The sequence below is a fragment of the Thunnus thynnus genome, chromosome 5, assembly GCF_963924715.1.
Source record: "Thunnus thynnus chromosome 5, fThuThy2.1, whole genome shotgun sequence".
Lineage (NCBI taxonomy): Eukaryota > Metazoa > Chordata > Actinopteri > Scombriformes > Scombridae > Thunnus > Thunnus thynnus.
In genome coordinates, this window is record NC_089521.1 from 14294348 (window position 1) to 14316220 (window position 21873).

Here is a 21873-nt window from a genome sequence, read left to right on the forward strand (position 1 = left end):
AGACCAAATGGAGGATTGAAAGATAAAAGGAGTGACTGATGAGGAGGAAGAGAGAGAAAAAAGATGGCGAGAGGAAAGCCAAAAAGGGAGACTGTCTGGAGGAGATGTTTTGTGCTGTTCATGATTGAAAACTGAGACCAGTTGAGCTGTGAATCGGGAGGAAAAAAAACACACTCTGTTAAACAAATGCATTGTAGTTCCATGTGCCACATAAAAACACAGGAGGGGGTGATGCCCTCTGCTAGCTCAAATGACTCAAACAAATACAATGTGCCCACAGTGGCCTCGGATGCCCCTTCCCTCTCTTATCCATCTTTGCTGTCACTCATTTCTGCAAATCTGTGAATTCAGAAAATAAAAACAATATTTTCAATAAAACCAACAGAAGAGCAATACTGTTGTGTAAGCTCACAGAGTTTATTTAGGACTCTCCCTTTCAGACGGTCCAAAACCCCTGCTGTGTCAGTATGAAAAAACCAGCACATCTCAAGAGACGGCTAAAAAGCTTCACCAAATTTACTGATCTTGTCATCTGCCTGTGTTATTTAACGATGATGGACCTGAATGCTGCCCATTGGGGGTTTTAGACGTGATTGTCAAGAGTCTGGACACAGAACCCCCCCCCCCACCCCCGGTCTCCCTCTTGTTGAACCTCTGCCATCCCTTCCTGTCAACACATGTTGCGGTGCATCTGTTGGATCCTCCCAAGGAGTATTGTTCATGGTCAGTGTGGGAACTGGGTCACCGATAGAAGAGAGGGAGTCCGGCTCTGCACTGGTTCCTCCAGCGGTACTGCCAGGACCTGTAAACACAGAACTGGTCCAGAACCAGGAAAAATGGAGGCAATATATATTGTGTTAGATTGATGGTGCTGAGAGGGAGAGGGTTGATAGAGGAGATGATGAAAGAAAAAAGGAAAAATGAAGGAAGTCTATAGAAGAGAGAATGAGGTGAGGTAATAAAGGAGAGATGATGAGGAAATGGATGATTAAGTGTATTTTGAACTCAACTCCTCTGAACTCATGTTGCACTGGAAGTGTTGATGTTTCTACAGTTGTGTTTGCAAGTGTGCATTTCTGTGACAACTACCAGAGACATCAGCTCCTTCGATGCCTGTTGCCTGTTAGCTTCGGTACGGATCTGGCGTTCTAGGAATTTTTGATTTGTCATTGCTACACACAAAGCAGATGCTTGAACAATCTGTAGGGTTAACCTCACAGAATCAGGGTGTGATTTGTCCTGGAATCAAACCGTTGGCCCATGGCCTGAGTTACTCTTTCTCTCTCTGCTCAAGAATGTTGTTTCTAGTGTTTAAGGGGATGTTGAGATTCTTGTGATTCACAGCGCGAGGGGATGGTAAAAATGAGATGAAAAGATACAAACAACATGTTTTATGACCAGCGTTTAGTGTAAGTGGGATGTACGTAAGCAGTTAAGGATTTAGAGGCCTAGTGGTGGATACTGTTTCAAAGGAGTAGTGGTCTGCTTTGTGTCCTTGTGGCATCATGGCCTGGAGATAAAGAGCTACAGATTGGGGGAATCCTAAGTGCCGAATGTGGGTGTTTGTAAGGCAGAGGAGGGTACCCCCAGTGGTGTTTTCTTTTGTCTTTTTAGGCAGAGCCCAGGGTCGCGGGCTGTGTAAGTAAGAGGGACCAGATGTTTTAGATGCGTTTCAGGATGACTCACCGTCAGCACAGGCCTGGTGCAGCCCTGCCTCACCAATCCCAGGCCCACAGCGCTCCATCATACAGCAGTTTCCAGCAAGATCCTGACAGGGAAAGCAGTTCTTGCAGCAATAGCCAGTGCGTTTTAGGGGATTCAAGATTGATTATAATGAGGTTGGATAATACATCTGTCTTTAATCAGGGTAACACACATTAGAGTTATAATCAGAAAAAGCATAACTTATTTAACAGAGCTAGATTACTCATCAGTCTGATCTTTTTTGTCTGTACTAAGGCTGAACAATTAATCGAAATCTTATTGAAATGGCAATATTGGCTACTGCAATTGTCAAATTGCAGAAGGCTCAATATTTGTTAAAGGTGAAATGTGGCAAAAATATGTTTTTCAATGAAAATGACAAAAATAACGTGAAAATTATCATTCCCTCTAATATTGCAAATCATATCGCAATTGCAATATAAGTCAAAATAATCACAATTAGACTTTTTTTTCAAAATTGTTCAGCCCTTGTCTGCACACACACCACGTGTTTTTGGGAAAAAAGCAGCATGACAAGCAGTATTCTTTGGGAACCATAAAATTTGTACTTTTGTGGTAATCATAGCAAAACAGCTTACATAACTAACACTGCAACTAAAAGAGGTTTTGTAAAATTTACCAACGCAAAGAATTTAAAATACCAACAAAATATAATATATTCAGACCGCCCATTCTTCTGGACATCAATGTGACTATTAAACATTAAACATAATTGGAAAGGACAAGACAAAATGTTGCAATGGTTGTTTACCAAAACAAGACAGTATGAGTTCTCGGAATTGTTTTTGTTTCCTTTTTTGCGGCTGCTGGCAAGTGTACATACTACAGTAAGTGTGATTATATCGATAGATGTGATGCCTCATTGAGTTCAAGACTCAAGTGTGTTATGTGGTGATGTAAGAGGGCAGATGTCTTTCACAGCAGATCTGAGAATTGAAGTGGAAATGTAGAAATCTTGGCTGCTGTGTGTCAAAGGCGCTGGGTGAGTTCAGGACACATTGAGTCTTCTAAGTGAGGTTGTTTGGAGGTTCATGTGTACTGCTTAAAAGGTCAGTCTCAGGTCATTTGTACTTGTTTCATCTCGTTTTCAATGCAGTTTTATTTGTTTTTGGATATTTGAAGAGAAATGCCAGTAACTGAAAACAGAATAGAGTGTATCCCTCCAGCTGTGTCAGTAAAATGACATTTGGTTTAAGAAATATCTTGGCTTAAATTGATGTGCATTTGAAGATGACTGACTCAATAGTAGACCGACTTGTTAAGATGGGTATTGTTTGCAGTGTGATATTCTGTTGGTTGAGTTTTACAACCTGTGTATATCATCTCCTCTGGCTCCATTGAATTAAACAGGATAATTGGAAACATGATAAAAGTCATCATCTTAAATCATTAAATTTACAGGCATTGTAAAAATGCCTTTGTCAATTAGGCAGGCCAAGTTCGGATTTGCACTAGGGAACAGAGAGACCTTCAGGGGAATTTTCTTCCTTTTCGTTTTAGGGCCCTGACTCCTAATTACGACTGTTATTTTTGTCATCTGTCCCCTTTTGATTTGCCAGTTCTGAATTCAAGTCAAACTGGTTTTGTCGTAAAACCTCTCTTAGCCCTGTCTGAATCTGACTCCCAGTCTGCTGGTGGGAGTTGCGGAGCAAAGGATGCAAGGGAGGGTTTGATTAGATGCAGGTGTTGAGCTCGGGTGTAGAAACAGTGCCAGGGTGTGGGTGGGAGATGGGAATCAGTAGGCCAGGTTACAAGTTCAGGGGTCTTGCAAGACATGAAGATTTATGACAAATATGTATTTCAAAGAATAAGATGTAGACAGGAAATGGATATATCTGTAATGCATAGTAATATCACTTGTGCAAAGTCTGAACATACAACTGTAAATAAGTATATCCTTTGGCTTCTTAATCTACTTTTTTATATGTATATCACAAGTCCACTGTTGTTCATTCAATCGTATAGTGAGCTGAGGTCCAGCTGAAATCAGAATATTTCTTAGAAGGTGAAATAAATGGCATATGTAATTAAGACAGTTAATGGCTGCGGTGAGACATACTTAGGCCAGTGTGCTCATTTTCCCAGTCTACACTAAACAAACACTCAGAATACCGCTGTGTCTTTGGGCATCTTTACAGCACAGTCAGAGCCAGGCTTTAGTACACCTCCCCCCCAACCCCCCCGGCTTCCCCCCCTACCCCCTCCTCTCCTGCCCCACCTACCCACCCGGAGCTAGTGTTACTGCTTGGACATCTGTCCAGGGCTGGCAGTTGCAGATGTTGTTGACGGCTGTGAAGCTGAGAGGAAGTTCCAGCCACTCCAAAGTCCAAATGTTTCTTTTTTCATTTCCCTGTTTTCCTTTTGGGTTTTTTCAGATCTGAGAGAAGAGGAGGTTTTCCTTTGGGAATGATCGGAACCAGATTTGTGTGGCACTCTTTTTTTAGTTTATTAGTTCATTTAACAGAGGCCATGTACAACATAGCCGTTGGGCCAGAGTTAGCTATATAGCTAATTTACATCTGCAGTCCGGTTTTTAGAGCACAGAAAAACGTCTTGTGAGAATAGATTTCCTCTAAAATGAGGATCTTGTGTTTTGGGGGATTTCAGTCTACTTTGATTGCAGTGAAGTTGAAGAAAAATCTAAAAAAAACCACAAAAAAACTACTTAGACACAAACACACACATGCACACTTAGCGGGTGACTCATAGCCTCTTCCGATGCACAGCTGACTTTAACTGAGACCTCCTGTGAGCCTGGGAATCGATGCCAGTCTGCAAATTTTCTGATTGTTGCATGATTTTGAGACTATTATCTGGGATTGAGTAGAGACTGGAATTCAGAGGCATTGTTGTATTTCTGAACAACTCATATTTTGTTAAAGCCCTCATTATTCGTTTAACTAGTTTCATATGAAGTAAAAGGAGACAAACTGCGTCTTAAAATCCTCAGACAAGTTGAGATGAACTCTGGGTAAAAAGTCTTGTTTATCCAGTTAGTTATTGTCTTTCATTCTTGGAGTCATGACTGTTTTTTTTGCATTAAGCTGGTGTTGTTGTTCATTTTTGTGTCTTTCCTCTCCCATCGCTGTATTTCTTTAGTGTCCTGGATCCATTAGTGAAAGCATTGCAGCATCAGCGAAAGATTTATTTTTTTCTTCCCCTTTTTTCTCAAGGCCATAGCAGCTAGCAAAGCCTGCAGAAAATTTAAGATGATCTTGATTTTTCAGTGCTCTTCTCTGCAGTGCCGTGCTGTGGTAACATATCCCTTTAATCCTGCTTGTCTGCTCTGCTCTTTGGCCTTCCAGCATGGGGGTGGCCAACCAGCCAGCCAGCTCTCATTATTTAAGGGTTCCAGTCCCTGAAACATTGAGGTCAACAGTAACTAATGCACTTAAGATCTGCTGATGGCCCCTGTTTATGACAAATTGATCCCACTATGTCAAATCTATTTTATTAGGCTATATTTTAAGCAAGTCATCTCAGCTCTTAGTTGAAAACTGATGCGGTTAAGTAATCAAGACTGCAAACTTCTCCCGGTGTGAGGGGATTTGTCTGCTCCAAGAAAGCCACCTCAAATATTTCTCACCTTGTGGATAATGTTTCGTGATTGTTGCTGATTCAACATAATCTGCAGGCAGAATACTTTTCTACCTCATAAAACCTTTCCTTGATATAATTTTGTAATTATTTTTGTTTTTGCATCATTGCCAACAAGCTTAATGGTTATGATTATGTCCTTTTAGCCAAATGAGACGTAATTATCATCAGTACTCACAGAATTGCTTAATAGTGCTCAATAGTGTTTTACTGTATGTGAACTTCCAACCTCGAGGTAATCATAGATAGCATATCAATAATTTATGCTACAAGGAAATAAATATTATGCTACAAGTCTGAAATGTATTCTCTGGTTACACTTTCTGAGCAACTTCTTTGAAGTGAATGTACATTTCTTGAGCGTTTGTTTGTTTTCGACCGACTCATACTTTGAAGCCAAGCATGACTGTATTGCACCCAAACAGCAGAGACGAGTTGTTCTGACAAAGTGAGCCGTGGGACAGGATGTGGACCAGAGCAGTTCCTGTGTAACCGCTGCAGGGATCTCACACACCGTTCCAACTCTGTAAATGCTTTTGTGAGCCTCTGTGTGCTGCTCCACACAGCTGAGAATGCAAACTGTTCTCAAATGGAGGTTGAGAATCTAATTGAGTGAGACAAGTGTTTACGATCTCAAGTGTCAAGCATAGCATCACTTGAACCCGTTAATTGTACATTTACATACACCAGTTAGACAGTACAGACACATCATCACATTTGAGTTTATATACTTTACACACACGTGCATCGCACTATTGCAGACAGATGAGCACTTGGCAGAAGCAACACATGATTCCTAATGAGAGAACAGTGTGATGAGATGTGGCGATAACTATGCATTTCTATGGGTGTTTACCATGAAGAAACACTTGATGGATCATCATTGATGGATTGTTTGTCTCTGTGGGACAATGCCTACTTCAATTATGCATGTGCACTTTAAAGGAATAGTTGGACAATTTGGGAAATTTCCCCCAAGAAATTGATAAGAAGATCTATACGACTCTCATGTCTGTAGGGTAAATATTGAGTTGGAACCAGGAAACGTTTGCTTAGCTTAGCTTAGTCAAGCATAGAGACTGGAAGCAGCTAGCCTGGCTCTTTCCAAAGTTAAAGTGTTAATTAGTGAGCTATAAAGAGCAGTAATGAAATCGTAACTTCCGGGTTCTGTTCCAGAAGTAAGAAAACCTCATTCTAAACCACAATCACATTTGTAACTACGCTAATAACTAAATTTCCAGCCTTGGAACAGAGACTTTCTCAACATGTGGCTTGCTTCATATGTTTAGATAAGGGCAGTAACTTTTGTGAAAAACAATCTAATATTGTTGTTTGTTCAGTATCTATTTTTAGCGGCCTTTAACGAACACCACTTCCCATATGCTGTAGATGTTCATGGGCCAAATGTGAGGGCTCATCAGAGGAGGCACGTCCAAGAGTGAGTCAAGGGGTTGTGGCCAGCTAGACATGGCTGTAATAACAGCAGGACAGAGAGGAGCAAACACCGTAAGGGTTTGAAAGTTGAAAAAATGACTTTAGAAGAAACTTAGGGAGTTTTATGGATAATGATGAAACCAAGTTATGATGACGTAAATACCTGGCTGCTGTGCTTGTAGATTTTTATGGGGTCTGTAGTTTTTCTGTGCTCAAAAAGTAATCGTTGTTCAACTTCTGATAGCAAGTGTTGTAGTGGATGCCAAGTTGTCTTAGAATATGGAAAGTAAAGCCCAGGAACGCAATTTGTTTTTTCAGAAAGACAGATGAAAGAAACACAGAATGAGAGATTGCATTGAGTCACGGAAGCTAGTGAAAAAGAGGCTAGTTCAGGGTGACGTCTTGACTTTGGCTTTCTATAGAGTTACTGGTAGGCAGATATGTTTTACCTCTGGACAGACTGGGTTGTATCTCCCTGCTTTCAGTCTTTATGCTAAGCTAAGCTAATGTCTCCAACTTCATAATTAGTCTACAGACATGGGAATGGTATCAATCTTCTCATCTGACTCAGCAAGAAAGGAAAAAAAAGCACACCAAAAATTTCAGACTACTCCTTTAACTCTCTGATTGCTGTTTAAACCAACTCTCCAGACCAATTCTTCAATCGATTAGGAATGTTTTATGGGTCATTAAACACTGATTCATTTGAACCAGCTCTAACAGTCTATATTAAGCGTTTAACTCACCCAGCCTTGATTCATGTGTGTGCTTGAAGCCTCCTGGTTGTCTGATCGGGTGAGTCAGGCAGACATCTTACACTAATAGCTTCCATCGGGCTGCTTGGGCCTGGTGCATTATGGTGATGAGGCGACAGATTTTGTGGTAAAACTGGCAAAGTCTCTCAGATGACGAAGCGAGCTGGTGGGTACCGGGGGGGTTAACTGAACCTTTGGAGTCCGTCAAGAACTCCGAACTTCAAAGCAAAGGTTGGACTGGGGGTTGGGAGGCAGTGTGGGACTCTGGAATTGGAAGGGTTAGGGGGCAACAAACATCATCTGTAATTGAGGTTTGTGAGGTTTGGGTTTTTCTGCAGGCTTGCATATTCTCCCTTAAAATTTTAATGTCTGTTTAGCATGTCCCAGCCAGTCCCAGCACCAATTGCAGCTGGAAGGAGACTAAGATGGAGACCTCACATAACATCACAGAGGGAGCACACAAAGACTACATACATATGAAACCTGCCAGACTGGAGACACTGGAAGACGCCTGTGTGCCAGTACAAGGCGTTGAAACTGGGAAAGAAAATAAATTAGACCATGCTGTCATTTCATGTAGGAATGCCTTTTCTTTCAAACCAGTAACACCCCCCCCCCCATGAGAAACTTATAGTTGGAAAGCCCTTGGCCACAGTGGAGGGTACTAGTGTGGTCTCTGACCTCTCTCCGAGGTTGAGCATGCACAAGCACAAAGCTGAGTGAATGTTTCCCTCCATTCATCTTTTTGTGTGTTTGTGTTGACAGCATGATTGTATCTTAATTTGTATGTCAGTTGTCACATGGGAGTTTTGCTATCTAAATTAACAACAGTGCTCTGCTAATCCCAGACCATCTGTGTGTGTGCATGCGTGTGCGCGTGTGTGTGACCTTGTACAAGTGTATACACACACACTGCCAATGCTCTGTGTGTTTGTGGTTACAGTCTATCTACAGAAATAGTCTCAACAAACTATAGGAATACCCAACAACACTCCAGCTGCACTATTCTGTAATTAGTGCATCGAAACCACAGAGCTCTGATGTCGCCTGGCGGACCTCCATCGCAGCAGGAGATTAGGATCCCCCTGCAAAGTCTCACTCTCCATTCTCCGCCTTTGACTTTTATTTCTTTGTCTAAATTTGACTTTAATGGGAGGAACCCCCCCGAAAAAAACAAAAGCTAACTAGCATATCATGTTATGGAGCCTAGGAAAACTTGTAAAAATATAATTGAATTGAATCAACTATAAAGTTCCTCTCCAACTCGATGTATAAACAGGGGGCGGGATGAGACGGAGTGAGAACAGCCTGGCTGAATTGTTTATTTACGTCATTCAGATACCACCGCTTGACTCTTTCCATGCCACAAACTTACTTGGTGTGTTTGTGTGACACCATGCTTGTACACATTGATGACTGTAATCAATAAAAGAACATAAACACATCAGATAAGACATAAATGAGGCTTTCTGCTGTTTGTTTTTATTTGGCTCTTATTTCCACTGGTGTGTACTATAGATCATTACAATGGTGGCCAGATTGTTGCTGTTAAAACTCAGCTGGATAAAGCCGATGAGGGGGAGTTTATTCAGATCTATTACACTTTTGCAGTATGTGGAAATGTAAGCAGATTGATAACTGATGATAATGTTGAAAACGGACTGAAAATTTGAGTGATGGTTGACAATGCTTCTCTGTCCTCTCCCTCCCTGTCTGTCCTAGGTGCTGCGTGGAGCTCAGCTGATAGCGGTGGCGTCAGCTGATGGGGGGGCTACAGCAGTAGAGGGCTCTCCTCTCCCCCCTGATATCCAAGTACAGTATGTCCAACTAGCCCCTGTTGCAGATCACACAGCTGCTGTACAGGTATGAGACACACCCTAAACACAAACTCTTCCAGGCTGTTGTACACGTGTACACAGACACAGATTGTTTGTAACTGGGTATCAGTCCAAGTGCTGGAGTGTGCAACTGTCGTTTGTTTGAAGTAAAACAGACCCCAGTGTTAACCTAAATTAGTCATAACTCACATGTGTTTGTTTTTTAAACAGTCCGTAATAAACAACAGTTCCCCTCCTCATGCTGAAGTATATAGATTACTAATCAGTCCCTTAGTGCTGCCATTAATTTGTACTGTGCTTAGCCAGAACTTGCAAATCCCAGGATTTTAGCACTGTGAGGTGTTGAAGTAACAGCTATAATCTGAAAGGTACAGTTAGTGGTTTAGCTTCCTCAGGAAAATCTCATCGTTATATGTGCAATTGAGATTTCACTTCAAAAACAACAACAACAACAACAAAAACCCACATATGTGAAATCAGCAGATCAAGTGGAAAACTTGGAAGGGCAGTTGATGATGGAAGTATCTCTTCCTGCATGTGAATTTCCATCTTAAAGTTGACATTTAGCTTAACTTTCAGTCCTCGAACTAGTAGGTTTTAAATTTTTCTGCTTTGTTTTGCTTCACTTTTTGTTAGTTTGGTTTGTCAAATGAAAGTAAATATACAGTACCCAGATACAGTGCCAGCCAGAGCCTCAAAAGCACATTTGCAACATGTTCAAAATGTGTTTTCATTGCGGACAAAAAGGTTACTGAATTCTATGGTAAGTGATCTTTTTTTAATTTATTTTTTTAAGCGTAGCGTTCCCTGCAGCTGGAACCATATTTTTTCAATTGCTAATTGTTTGTACTGATGACTCAACCAGGAGAATATCATACTCATCCAAGTGTTGGAAACACTTAGACAGCAAGTGACCTCATATTGCCTATCCGCCAATTCTCAGCGCTATACAGCCATCCAATTGGAGCAGTGGTTCTGGTAAATTAGAGTAGTGGCTCTGGTAAAAAATTAAATTTTACAGTTCATTCATCCAGTTTCATAAATCATATATAATGACATAGAATTGCTGATAAAGTGAAAACAAACACACATCATCATTTAAAGGAGAGGCCAAACCAGATCTGTATCTGTAAAAAGAACAACCCCAAATTGTTCGCATCTTTTCTGGTAAATACAGTATTTACCAATTTTAAGAAGTAATGCAGTGCCCATTCGAAACGTGCCTGTTCGGAACAGGCCGATTTCTCAATATCTAGAGAGAACAGTGCCCGTCCCTTAAACAACTCTCATGCAGACTAGTGGTAGACACTACAATTTACTGATGCTCCCTAAATGCCTCACATGCAGGCTATCAGTAGAAGCTGTAATTTACTCATGTTGCCTAAACGCCTCACATGCAGAATATCGGGAAACTGCCTTTTTTCCATTATCACTATGGATGTAATCCCGCCTCTGACCACAGTGTGGGTTGCAATGGCAGAGTGGTGTCGTCCGTATTTCCGCTCGTTAACTCCACGGGCAGAAGAGGAAGCCAATCAGTGTTGTGTATGCGATATTTTTTTATATTTCTTGAGAACTGTTCATCCAAACAACTTCACACTTGACACTGCACTTCCTTGAGTACACAGCAATACACCTGCCAAGTTTGGAGTAGTTCTGATGAATGGTTCTCAAGGTATGCAAAGGACAAACATACACACAGACAGGCTGAAAGACAGACAGAGATTCCTTGCTTTATAGTTAGATCTTTCATGTCTTTGTTCTTATACTGGAAAGTTGTTCTTTTCTTATTTCTTTTGAGAAATTAGGTGCTGACGAGCAGCCAATGTTTCTGCTTGTTGGGGCTGACACCTGCCCTCTTTTATAGTGTAATGGTTTGATTGACTTCATAATGAGGCTGACTGTATCCTGTAATATTTCATTCATAATTACTGTGATGTTAAAATGGAAATTTGAGTGCAATTTCTGCAATTTAGACTAAACTACTTACAGGTACAATGTGTCTCATTTTTCCCTGTTGTCATAATTTAGCTTGAATAAAATGCATTTCGCTCTCAGTCATTGTGACAGGTGTTTGGACAAACAGTAATTTAAGATAGTAAAATGCAAGGATAGAGTGTTACAAGGGGAAAAGTAGTAATTAGTAGATATGCCTAAAATCCCTTGATGATTGAGCTTGTTGAGCAACAACCACATGTGGAATCAGGACTGTGCACAGGAACACAGCACAGTGGTTTTTGAAGTGGTCAGTGTAACTCTGCTAGGAATATAAAAGAACAGCACTTTCCATTGTTCCCTATGCTTTTGTTTTCCCCAAACATATTGAATATCACATTTTCTCCTTACTGCTTCTTTCCCTCAAGTCACGTGCTAAAATGTGTACCCTCTAGTCCTGATGTGAGTAAAGTCTTTGTTGTGTTATTATAGTATAAACAGAGAGGACTTCAAATGATTTATGGTTGTGTGGAATACGAGTCCTGTCCTGATAGGGATCTCCTTGCAGACTTTGTAGTGTGACTGATCATATCTGCCTCCCTGCAAGACATGCAGAGAGCAAATGTGCTGATCAGCCACACATCAGGTTTTAGGATTTCCTAGTTAGGACTTAAAGACCTTATCTTGTTGTCCGTTTGTTGTCTGTTGTCTAGGCAATTGGTTCCTTGCCCCTAAGAGCATGGAGACAGTTAAGGCATCCTATATTGATTAATTCTTTGGAGTGTGGATCATACACAAACTGATAGACCCTGAACCACTATTTATTTGTGTATTTATGAGCATGCACAATGATTGCCACTCCATGTACTGTATTCCAAGATCTGTGCTCCATGTTGCTTGGCACAGCAAGCAATCAAACTGTTTATTTACTCAACTGATTCGTTTGAATGGATTTTTAGGTCTTAAAAGAGCCCATTTTTCCTAATGTTTGATTGTACACAGATCTTGACAGAAATGAAACAAAGTTAACATCGGATCAATCATGAGCTTGCTTTTCAGTGGAGCTTGGGTTCAGTAAGGACATGATGACGGGCAGAATGAAACCACTTGTTACACAAAAGACACAATATTGCGTCTTTTGATCAAACTATAGCCCCTTTTACACAACCTGTTCAAGGCGGGAACGTTGCACTGTTTTTCTGCCTCACTGTTCTTTTTTCATACCTTTCTATAAAAGGTACCAACACTGAATGGGAGGGCATTGTTGTTCCTCCATAAAGCCGGCAGCAGAGGTAGTCACGTTGCTTGACTGACGTCTGTGTAAAAGGGAAAGCTGGCATGGCGGGACAACACACACTAGATGCTGATTCCAGAACGCCAGCATGCTATCTGAAATCACTAGGGCTGTAGTCTCCTGATTGACTGGTCAATTAGTTGGTCGATATGTTCTCGTCCGACTAAATTCTCATCGAATAATCTCTGTGTTACTTTCATAAGGAGAGAAGTGCTACATCAATAGCTTTCCAGGATTAATCCATCATTTCCTGAGGCGGGAGGGACAGACTAACAAATTACTTGTGAAAACGAAGGTGTATTCAAAACACCCCCATTGTTTTCATGACTTTGAACTTGCCCAACCTAATGGAGACTGCTGGGTCTAGCTGTACTCAACGTTTACTGAGCGTTTACTGAACGCACTGAACATTTACTGAATCAGTGTTTCTCCTGTAATTATAACAACGAGAACCCCCGCCAGGCCAAAATGAACGCCGAATATCCATTCATTCGGATATTAATAGCGTTTGGGAGACTGTGCAGCACTGTTCTGAAATGTGAGTCAACCTCTGTGTCATTGCCTAGGAAACTATTGGTAGGAATAGGGCAGTGCTTAGTATGTTTGCGTAGACAGTGGGAAAGAGCGAGCGGCAGGAACGTGAAGGTGGATGTGAGCGGAGCAGAGGAAAAGGTTAGCAGTAAGATGTCAGTTTGGCAGTAAATATACAGTACAGACTACAGTGTGTCAGTTAATAAATGCTAAAAATTCAAGTCTGTTGTTTCCCCAAGTGGTGGAAATTAGTTCATTAGTTGAAGATTATGTGCGATTTCAGTCAACCAAGATTTTCCTTGGTTGACTACAGCCCTAGAAATCACACATGGGGGCGGCATTATGCTGGCATTGTTTGGTTCAGTGTAAAAAAGCTAAACCAGCATAATGACAGGTCTTCTTTACGGCAATATTGCGGGATCTCTGTATAAAAGGGGCTTATTATATTATCCATGTAGAAAGCAGATTTTCATTAGACTTCAGTCCCAATAACTGTAAATAAAAACTGAAACTGGGGCCCATTTCACCAAATTAGCAACGGCAAGCTGCCATTTGTAAAATGAGATAATTTTCTCTCAAGTTAATTTTGACACTTTAACTAATCAAAAGAGACACCATACTTGTGACCCATGCATGAACATGTGAGAGGACTCACAAATATATCTGCAATTTGCAAGATATCAGCATTTGTGAAACGGGGCAGTGGCGCGGTTTTCAATGTGCGTGTAAGCAATGCTTGCAAACTGCTTTCGTGCAACAGGCCACTTCTACTGTAAATATTGCAAATATTCATTGAGCCCAGTGGCCAATATGGGAGCACAGATATGTGGCTTGGCCTGCCTGGTACAGAGTGTTATTATCACAGTTGGGTTTTGATGTCCTCGAGTGTAAACATTGCTGCCTCTCAGTTCAAAGTTCAGAGGAAGGTTAGTGCTGTTCTTTTTCCCCCCGTTTCTGAAAAGCGTTGAATCGAGAGAATTGCTCTCATCTGTTTCCAGGCATATGGTAGCATTTATACAACTTCTTGAAAAATTACTTAGGCTTTTGTATTTATTTATCTCTGCATTTTTCCTCTCTCTTTATATAATAGTTTCCATTACACCAACAAGATGAAGTACTGTAGTGGGCAACGCGCAATGCTATCTGTGCATAGCAAGGGCCATTTCTTCAAGTTGGTGACGTGTGTCGTGAAATGTTTAGCCTCTACCAAAACACCAACAACATTCCTTAAAGTAATGTCAGGGCTGTCTCTGCAACATACAACTCAAAGCAATGGATCCATTATCCATTCATTTCCCCAAATGGAGTACAAGGCCACTGCTATGACAGTCCAACATGGCCAGAGTTTCAAATACTCAATGAAAAACATGGATACATATGAGTTTTACTTGGCCTCTGTACCGTCAGTGGTTACATTGTGTCAGCCTCATGTGTTTTTGCATTGTGTTGTGCTGCTGTTGTGCAGCTGTGCTCCAGTCAATACTGTTGTCTAGTGACAGCATGCTGGGCTGGAGGGAGGATTAAATACTGCAGGTGTGTTTGAGGGAACCTTTGGCGTGCATTCGAGGAAGGAGTGAGTCACTCTTCATGGTCATCATCAAGGACTGAGTCATGAACCTCTCATCTTTTTAAGGGGTTTTTACCCACACAATACCTCGCTCTGTCAGACATCAACCATAGAGACAGAGAGCATTAAAATACAAATAGCTCATCTCTTGTCAAGTCTCTCTCCGCCTGTCACTCTGCTTCTTTTCTCATTCCTTTCACCAGCTGCCTCCCTCTTTCTTCTCTCTGATATATCTCTTCTATAATCTTTCGTCATTCCTCTGCTCCTTTCTTTGTTCCATTCACTGTGGTTGTCTCCCACAATGACACAGGGGCAGGGGTTTGGTCTGTGTTCATTCATACACAGGAAATACTTCCCCCCTCCGTTCCAGCATTTTCAGAATTAGACTGATTAGCTCAAGCAGGATGCTACATAATTTGTGTATGTTTCATGTGTTTCCCCATTCGTCACCCTTTGCCTCTCCTCTTTCATGTGTCCCAGGCTGCTGAGCTGGCTCCAGCCCTGCAGGCAGACATGGAGGTGAAAGAGGCCATCCAGGGAGCAATCCAGGGAGAGAACGGCGAGGTGGTCCAGATTGTCACCTCTGTGGCTACCTGAGAGCAACGTCTGGTTCAGCGCAGCCCAGAACTCTGCCCTCCAGCACGGCCAGACGAGACACAGTGAAACATCAGAGGTCAACAAATGCATCCAGTCTGACAAACGCTCAAGTCGGAAAGCCTTTTTTTAAACAAATACTGAAGGTCACTGATGAAACAGAGGGAAGAGGAATTTTTCTTTGTTTTTTGTTGTTTTTTTTTTCCTCTGCAAACTGCTCAATTCATTGTCAAACAGATGTCACAATGTGGAAATGTTCACAGAGAACTTGAAAAGACCATGATACTTCAAATTCAACTGTGGTCTTTCTGGTGTTTTCATCACCAGAATGACCTGGTCCACCACAGAATACACAGTGGGATTATTGTCTATCCAGGGAGGATGCCGCTTACGCAGACCATCACCCTGCCACTTCATCAGCATACACACTTGTTTACATCAACTTTGGAAAATAGCAGAGTTATTTGGAGTTAAGCCACTTGGTTGACCTCAAAACCCCCGTGAGGGTTTGTAAAACCCCTGAATCCCACCTCAAACAACCAGTGCTGTGCTCCTTTTCTCGTCATCATTCTGGTCATGGTGGACTGCAGTGGAAAGTAGATTTAGCTGAGGACAGCTACTCTTGGTTGTGTTTAATTTGGTTTCCTGTCACTCTCCATGATTCAATCCGTACCGTGTCTCCCGGCTGTGAGCCCTGCCTTTCTTCACATTCTTCAGCTTGTTTTCATATTGCTTTAGCCGCACAGCTTTGTTTGTTTGTTTGATTTATCTAATTGTGACATGACGAAATTTTTGGGGAGCTTCAATTTTGGAGGTAGAAGACCACGTAATAGAAGAGATGGTGCCAGTGGTAGACAATACAAGTTACTTGTAGAATACCAGGGAAACCGTTGTTGTTTATTTCCCCTGTTTTGTCTCTGTGAAAGATACATTCATGTGAATAAAACATGTTTGTGGTTGCCATAAAAGTGTTTTTATTTTGGTTTGTTTCTGTATTTTTTGTTTATTTCCATCAACACTGGTCATCAAAATAGCTTCAAAGTTTTTCAAGCTTTTATCCACTGGAAGTAGACAATTGAGGAGAAAGAGAAATGATAGTTTGGTTTTGAGGTCTTGTTTAAAGTTGAGCTCATTTATTTACTATGTTTGAAGCAAATATGTATCATGTCAACTTCAATAACCATAGGATTAGGCTACTGTATTGTCAGCAGTCTTGACAAAAAGAAAAAGTAAGCTTTTACTTAGTCTCAACAAGGTTTTTGTCAAAAGACTGTAATTAATACATCAGCCTCATCCTAACAGTTCCTGAACTGTAATTTATTCAAATCCACTTTGTGCCCACTGCATAGTTATGTTTTTCTTTCAGTAAAGACAGAGAGAATGTGTTGTTGTGTTGTGTTGGAGTGATTCTCCGCTAATCATAAATATCTTTGCAGTCAGCAAGAAAAGAGATAAGTGAGACACTCTTGTGGCTGTGTGTTGGTTTGGGGAAGTTTCCCATGCTCAGCATGATGTAATAGTGTATTTTGGAGTAGGGGAAATAACCAGGCGACAAAGTGAACTTGATAAAACAACATCCACGGTCTTGGCTGCTTCCTCTTGTTTCCTTTCAGTCTGTTGCTGTCTCTGACCTCGTTACACTGCCTCTTCATCTTGTCCATTCCCCCTCACTGCCTCTCCTACGTATTCCTCTTCTGCTGCTCAACTTGTGTTTTCCTCTTTCTCGTTTTGGAAGCTGTGTTAAAGTCCATTTACACCCCACTTAAAACATATACATTAAGCTGCTCTAAAGTTTCATGGGATAGACGGGTGGGTCTTTCCCTTTCAAACAAATCCTGACGCAGCTTTAGTTCAAATGTTGACTTGAGACACTCCCCTCCCCCACACCACTCCTCCTCCAGCGACCCTACCATTAAATCTTGAACTTGGACGGGAACATAACATCATAACAGCTTTTTGCTCTTCACTTTTACAACCCTGGGCTCCATCCAGGAGCTGGAGTGGTTACCGTAGCGACAGGCCCTCTCAGGCTGTCTCTAAGATAACCTGCTGAAAACAGAAATGAATGATAGATGGAGAGATGAGATTGTTTGGAAGCAGAATGCATGTTAGAGGAGGAGGAGTGGAGTGATGGACAGAGACCAAACGGTGTATCTTTCCCTTCCTTCTTTCAGCAGCTCTGTGTTATTCTGCAGTGACGGCAGCTGAGCTGGCATCTGCTGCAACATGCAAGTACCAACCTCTGTTCACTCGCCTGTGGACTTTCCCCCTGATCAAGATTTTTACAAGGCTGGACGAGTTATCTCAGGATTTGTTGGACCAAAACTGTCCAAACACAATGTGTTTCCAGGATCATAAATCTGCAATTGTTAATCTTTGGGACACACAGCTCCCCACAGCCTGAATTTATCTGTTTCACGCCTACAGTCAGATTACACCAGAGCAGCAGTGTCACAGTTTACAGCACATACGCTTTTTAGATATATCTCACTTGCTGAATATCTCAAAAGGTCACTAGCAAGGCATGCGTCAGTCCTTTGTATTTCTTGTTGCATGAAAACAAAGAGTATTCATCGGGATGTACAGTATCGGTCAAAAGTTTGGATGCACTTTCTCATTCAAGTGAATGGGAGGGTGCGTCCAAACTTTTGACTGGTACTGTATGTGTGGCTGTATTCTTAAATTGGATGGCAGCAAGTCTTGAACCAGAGTCAGGGGAAGCTTTAGCACCATGGCTGTTGTTAAATGCATCGTAAAATGGCACGGATGGATGCTAAAGGTCCACAAACTGTTGCTATAGTCAGTAATTTATCTGCCCTTTTGGTCGCTCAAAAGATGCCAAGCTGCTACAGTAAAAAGATCATTCTTAATTATCTGTTCTTTTTTTTTTGTTTTGCTTTGATTTTATGTATTACTCTCTTTGTTAAGTTCTCCTTCCCACAGCACTAGTAATGGGTTTTTGTTTTAGATACATATATGTGCATATATTTACTGTTTTTTTACAGCAGTAGATATAAATATCAACTGTACAAATAATATACTGAAGGAGGGTAATAAAGAAGGAACCAGGATGGAAGATGAATCCACTGATCTGAAAACTACAGGTATCTTTTGATGTTTCAATATAATATATAATAAATAGAAATTTCCTTCCTACTTTTATTATCCCAAGACTACTTCACAGTTGAGTTTATATTTTACCAGTTTATATTTTATTTCTTTAAACTTTTTTGAAATTAGGCAACCTGAGACTGATTTTGTTCATTTGACTAAAAGGTTGATGCAGTGCAGAGTAACAGAAAACCCAAAACAGAAACACATGAATAAAAAGTTCACAAAACTAAATGTGTTAGTTCTTAGGTTGTTATTACAAGTGGTAGAAGTGCACAAATCTAAATATAGTGGAGTAGTGTATTAAGTATTTCAAAATGACAGTATACTTCAGCAAAGTAAAATAACCAACAAGACAAAATAAATTCAAACAAGCCAGGATCAGACTACAGCATATAGTCAATCAGAAAAAGAAAATAAAGAAACAACTAAAGCATCTTTCACCTTCAGATCTTCAGACCATCACTGACGAGGGCAGAACTCCTAAATCACTGATAGAAGTTAACTATGTGTTACTGAAAAATCCAAATAAATACTAAATAAACAATCTATTTTGCCTTCTTTTCCAGGCTTTTGAGATAAAGTTAGCAAACTTAAACACATCACAATTAAACAGCCATTCCAGTTTTTGCTCATCTGAACACCAGAATATTTCAGGGTTTGTTCGAGTGATTTCATGGTACAGTAACTCCCTTTAGTCATCATAACTTGTACAGTATAAAAGAAAATGGGACTCACTTTCCGCTTCGCCAGAATCACAGCTCACCCAGTCTGTTTTCCTCTGGAATATTTTTGAATCAACCAACCTCAATGGCCAGAAGAAGAATACCAGCTCTCAACTGAGCAACCAAAGATCTTTGGCGTCTAGATAAATGAGATGTAACATATAATTAAGGACCAAAATTTTTTATGATATGCACATATGTCCTTAATTTTGGCTTTGAAAGAACATTCAAATCATTTTTCTTCAAATTTCAGTGAAAGCTTATTTTTGATGGGGTTAACATTACAACACAGAATATTCCTGTAGATATACAGCATATCCACCTCCTCAGAAATTGAGTAAAGCTCCTTTGCCCGTGGAGAACTGTGAATTGCTCCACATAAATACTTTCTTATTTATTCTAACCTCTGTCATTTTAATTAGATGCTTCTACAGACGGATCATTTTGCATTTTCATTGTGCAGACCCTGTGGCTCATGTCTCTCTGAATTGCTGGAATAAGAGCAAATTTATGAGCCCCCAGAAAACATCTTATAGCTCTATTCTGTATGGTGTTTACAGTTGTAGATTCCTTTAAGTCCGACAACCCCGCTGCATAGTTCAGTATGAGGGAGACACATGTATCATAAAGTTGGGTATATGTAGAATAGCCAAGATCATTATATACTTTCACTGTGTTAATAACTGATCCCAAAGCTCTCCCAGCAGAGTCAACAAAGGACCCAATTCCAACCTCATAAGTCATAAATTCCTGAAGAAAGAAACCCAAATATTTATATCCACTAACATATTCTGAAACAACTGAGCCAAAACTAATTATTTGTGTAGCTACTTCTTTCCATACCTTTCTTTCTGAAATGCATTTTAAGTGTGTTTTTCTCTGATTTAATGATTATGATCGTTGTGTTACTTAACACTAAACCCACTTAGTTTAATGCGTTAATGCAATATCTTCATATATATTCTTTGGGATACATCCATCTAATATAAATTATTTATGATGAATGGGCACATGTGCAGGATGAAGTGCTGAATGATTCCTCTGAATTATGCAATTGCAACATAATTTTTCTAGCAGGAACTCCTGCATTAATACCATCTGTATCCTATAGTCTATCTGTTGCTGTTACTAATACATATTAGAAAATGCAGCATGATATTTTATGTCTTGATTGCTTCTCGTGCAATTTTTTATTAACCTTGACGTCTTTTAACCCTGTTAACCCTGTGTGAACGAGATGTGCTCGCCCTGAACGTCAGTAATTATGACACCTGGAAACAGGCGGTCTCTAATGAGGATTAGTTTCAGCCATTTATAGCGTTTAACTGAGGCTTTAAAGATACAAATGATAATTCATTCAGAACCAGCAGGGAATCCCGTGACTCAGAAGAAGTGAAGAAGAGAAGAAGTGGGTGCGCAGAGTGCAGCTGGAGCTGCGTGAATGGGAGGTACTCACGCAGTTTGGGGACCAGATGTGAGAGAGAGGAGGGGTACAAACTCATCCAGACATCGGCTACAAAATGCTTCCTGGTCAACGACTTTGTTAAAAAACAAACTGTTTAAGTTTCCAGCTCGGACCTTCGAGTTTTGAATTTTGAACATCTCTTATTTTAGCGTCGAAGGTAAGTGGAAAATGCACTACGGCCGTCTGTTTTGTTAACTGGAATGCGCATTACGTCGATGTCCTGAAGGTGAACTTCAGACGTGATGACGTGAGGGGGGCAACAATTATCGACAGGCACACGAGGTGCTTTCATATCTGCCTCTTTAAAATGTATAATTGTAGGGGGATTGTATATATTAATGTAAAAGCCTGACTAATGCAAACCAGTCCCAATGTTGTGGTGGGCTATTCACATTACTGTGGTTCACAATGTGAGGCAGACAGCTTACAAAACGTCTTAATGTGAAGCAGGTGCATTATGCTGAGGATCATAATCATGTAAGAATATGTGAAAGAAGAAGTGGAAGTTTTTTAAAAAAAACTTTGATTGCACTTTGTATCATAAAGGGAAATCCAGGTATTTTTCAACTTGGACCCTATTTTCCCATGTTTCAGTGAAGTGGCTAATGGGGACAGCATTTTTTTAAAATTGGTCCAGTATTGAGCGAGAGCATTTTAGCTGGCAGTTGCGAAACCCCTGCGATGTAATCCTTTGGGGCAGTAGCGTCCATCAATTTACGTCCACTAAAAGTGCTTTGTGTATGTCTAACCAAGTCTCGCTCAAGGAGAAGTCTCATTCAGAAACCTTGCGAAGTTGTAAGTTGCTGTCTCTGTCATGGCTGAATATTTCAAGTAGGTCTATCCATGAATGTATTATAAGAGCATGATACCAGACAAAAAATGGCGCCCATTCAGTTCTATAAGAATTGCTTGGCTGGCGCATACGCCAAAAAAAGTTTCTAGCTTCCGGGTTTGTTCCCGCGTTTTGTGGCCCACTGAATTTGCTAAGTAGTGTTTCCCCCGCTGGCCCCACCCACGAGTTCCCGCTCGGCCCACAGACTTTACTTGTGATGACGTCAAGGATGTTTAAATTGCTTTTTTCAGCTTGAGGAAAATTTTACAAATAGAAAACTTCCATTGATCAAAAATTCATAATAGAAAGACTCCTGTTTTGAAACCTCGAGTTTGCATTTTGACCGTCGGCATCTTGGATTTTTGGAGCTAGAGATGACCACATTTGGACGAGAGGGTGGAGCTGACCATAGCGCTAGCTGCTAGCTTGGTTAGCACGGTGCATTTACAGGTTAACTGTGATAATGCAAA

The 21873-nt window shown here is 40.8% G+C and overlaps 2 protein-coding genes and 1 long non-coding RNA gene across 5 annotated transcripts in view; 2 read left to right on the forward strand and 1 right to left on the reverse strand.

The window, feature by feature from the left end:
- Nucleotides 1-16655, forward strand: part of banp (BTG3 associated nuclear protein) — a 40708-nt gene extending 24053 nt beyond the window's left edge. For both annotated transcript variants that reach the window (XM_067589381.1, XM_067589382.1), the window contains exons 12-13: nucleotides 9234-9374; nucleotides 15157-16655. In XM_067589381.1, the coding sequence (XP_067445482.1) occupies nucleotides 9234-9374; nucleotides 15157-15273 (258 nt within the window). In that variant the 3' untranslated portion in view covers nucleotides 15274-16655. The remainder of the gene's footprint in view (nucleotides 1-9233; nucleotides 9375-15156) is intronic.
- LOC137182849 (uncharacterized) lies at nucleotides 397-20649 on the reverse strand. The gene is made up of 4 exons (XR_010928384.1): nucleotides 20563-20649; nucleotides 19120-19245; nucleotides 1687-1768; nucleotides 397-816 (listed from the first exon to the last, which is right to left on the reverse strand). It is a non-coding gene; the product is annotated as an uncharacterized lncRNA (long non-coding RNA).
- The window catches only part of LOC137182847 (zinc finger protein 469), a 198436-nt gene continuing 197150 nt past the window's right edge, over nucleotides 20588-21873 (forward strand). For both annotated transcript variants that reach the window (XM_067589378.1, XM_067589379.1), the window contains exon 1: nucleotides 20588-20728. The gene's annotated coding sequence lies outside the window, so the exon portion shown is untranslated. The remainder of the gene's footprint in view (nucleotides 20729-21873) is intronic.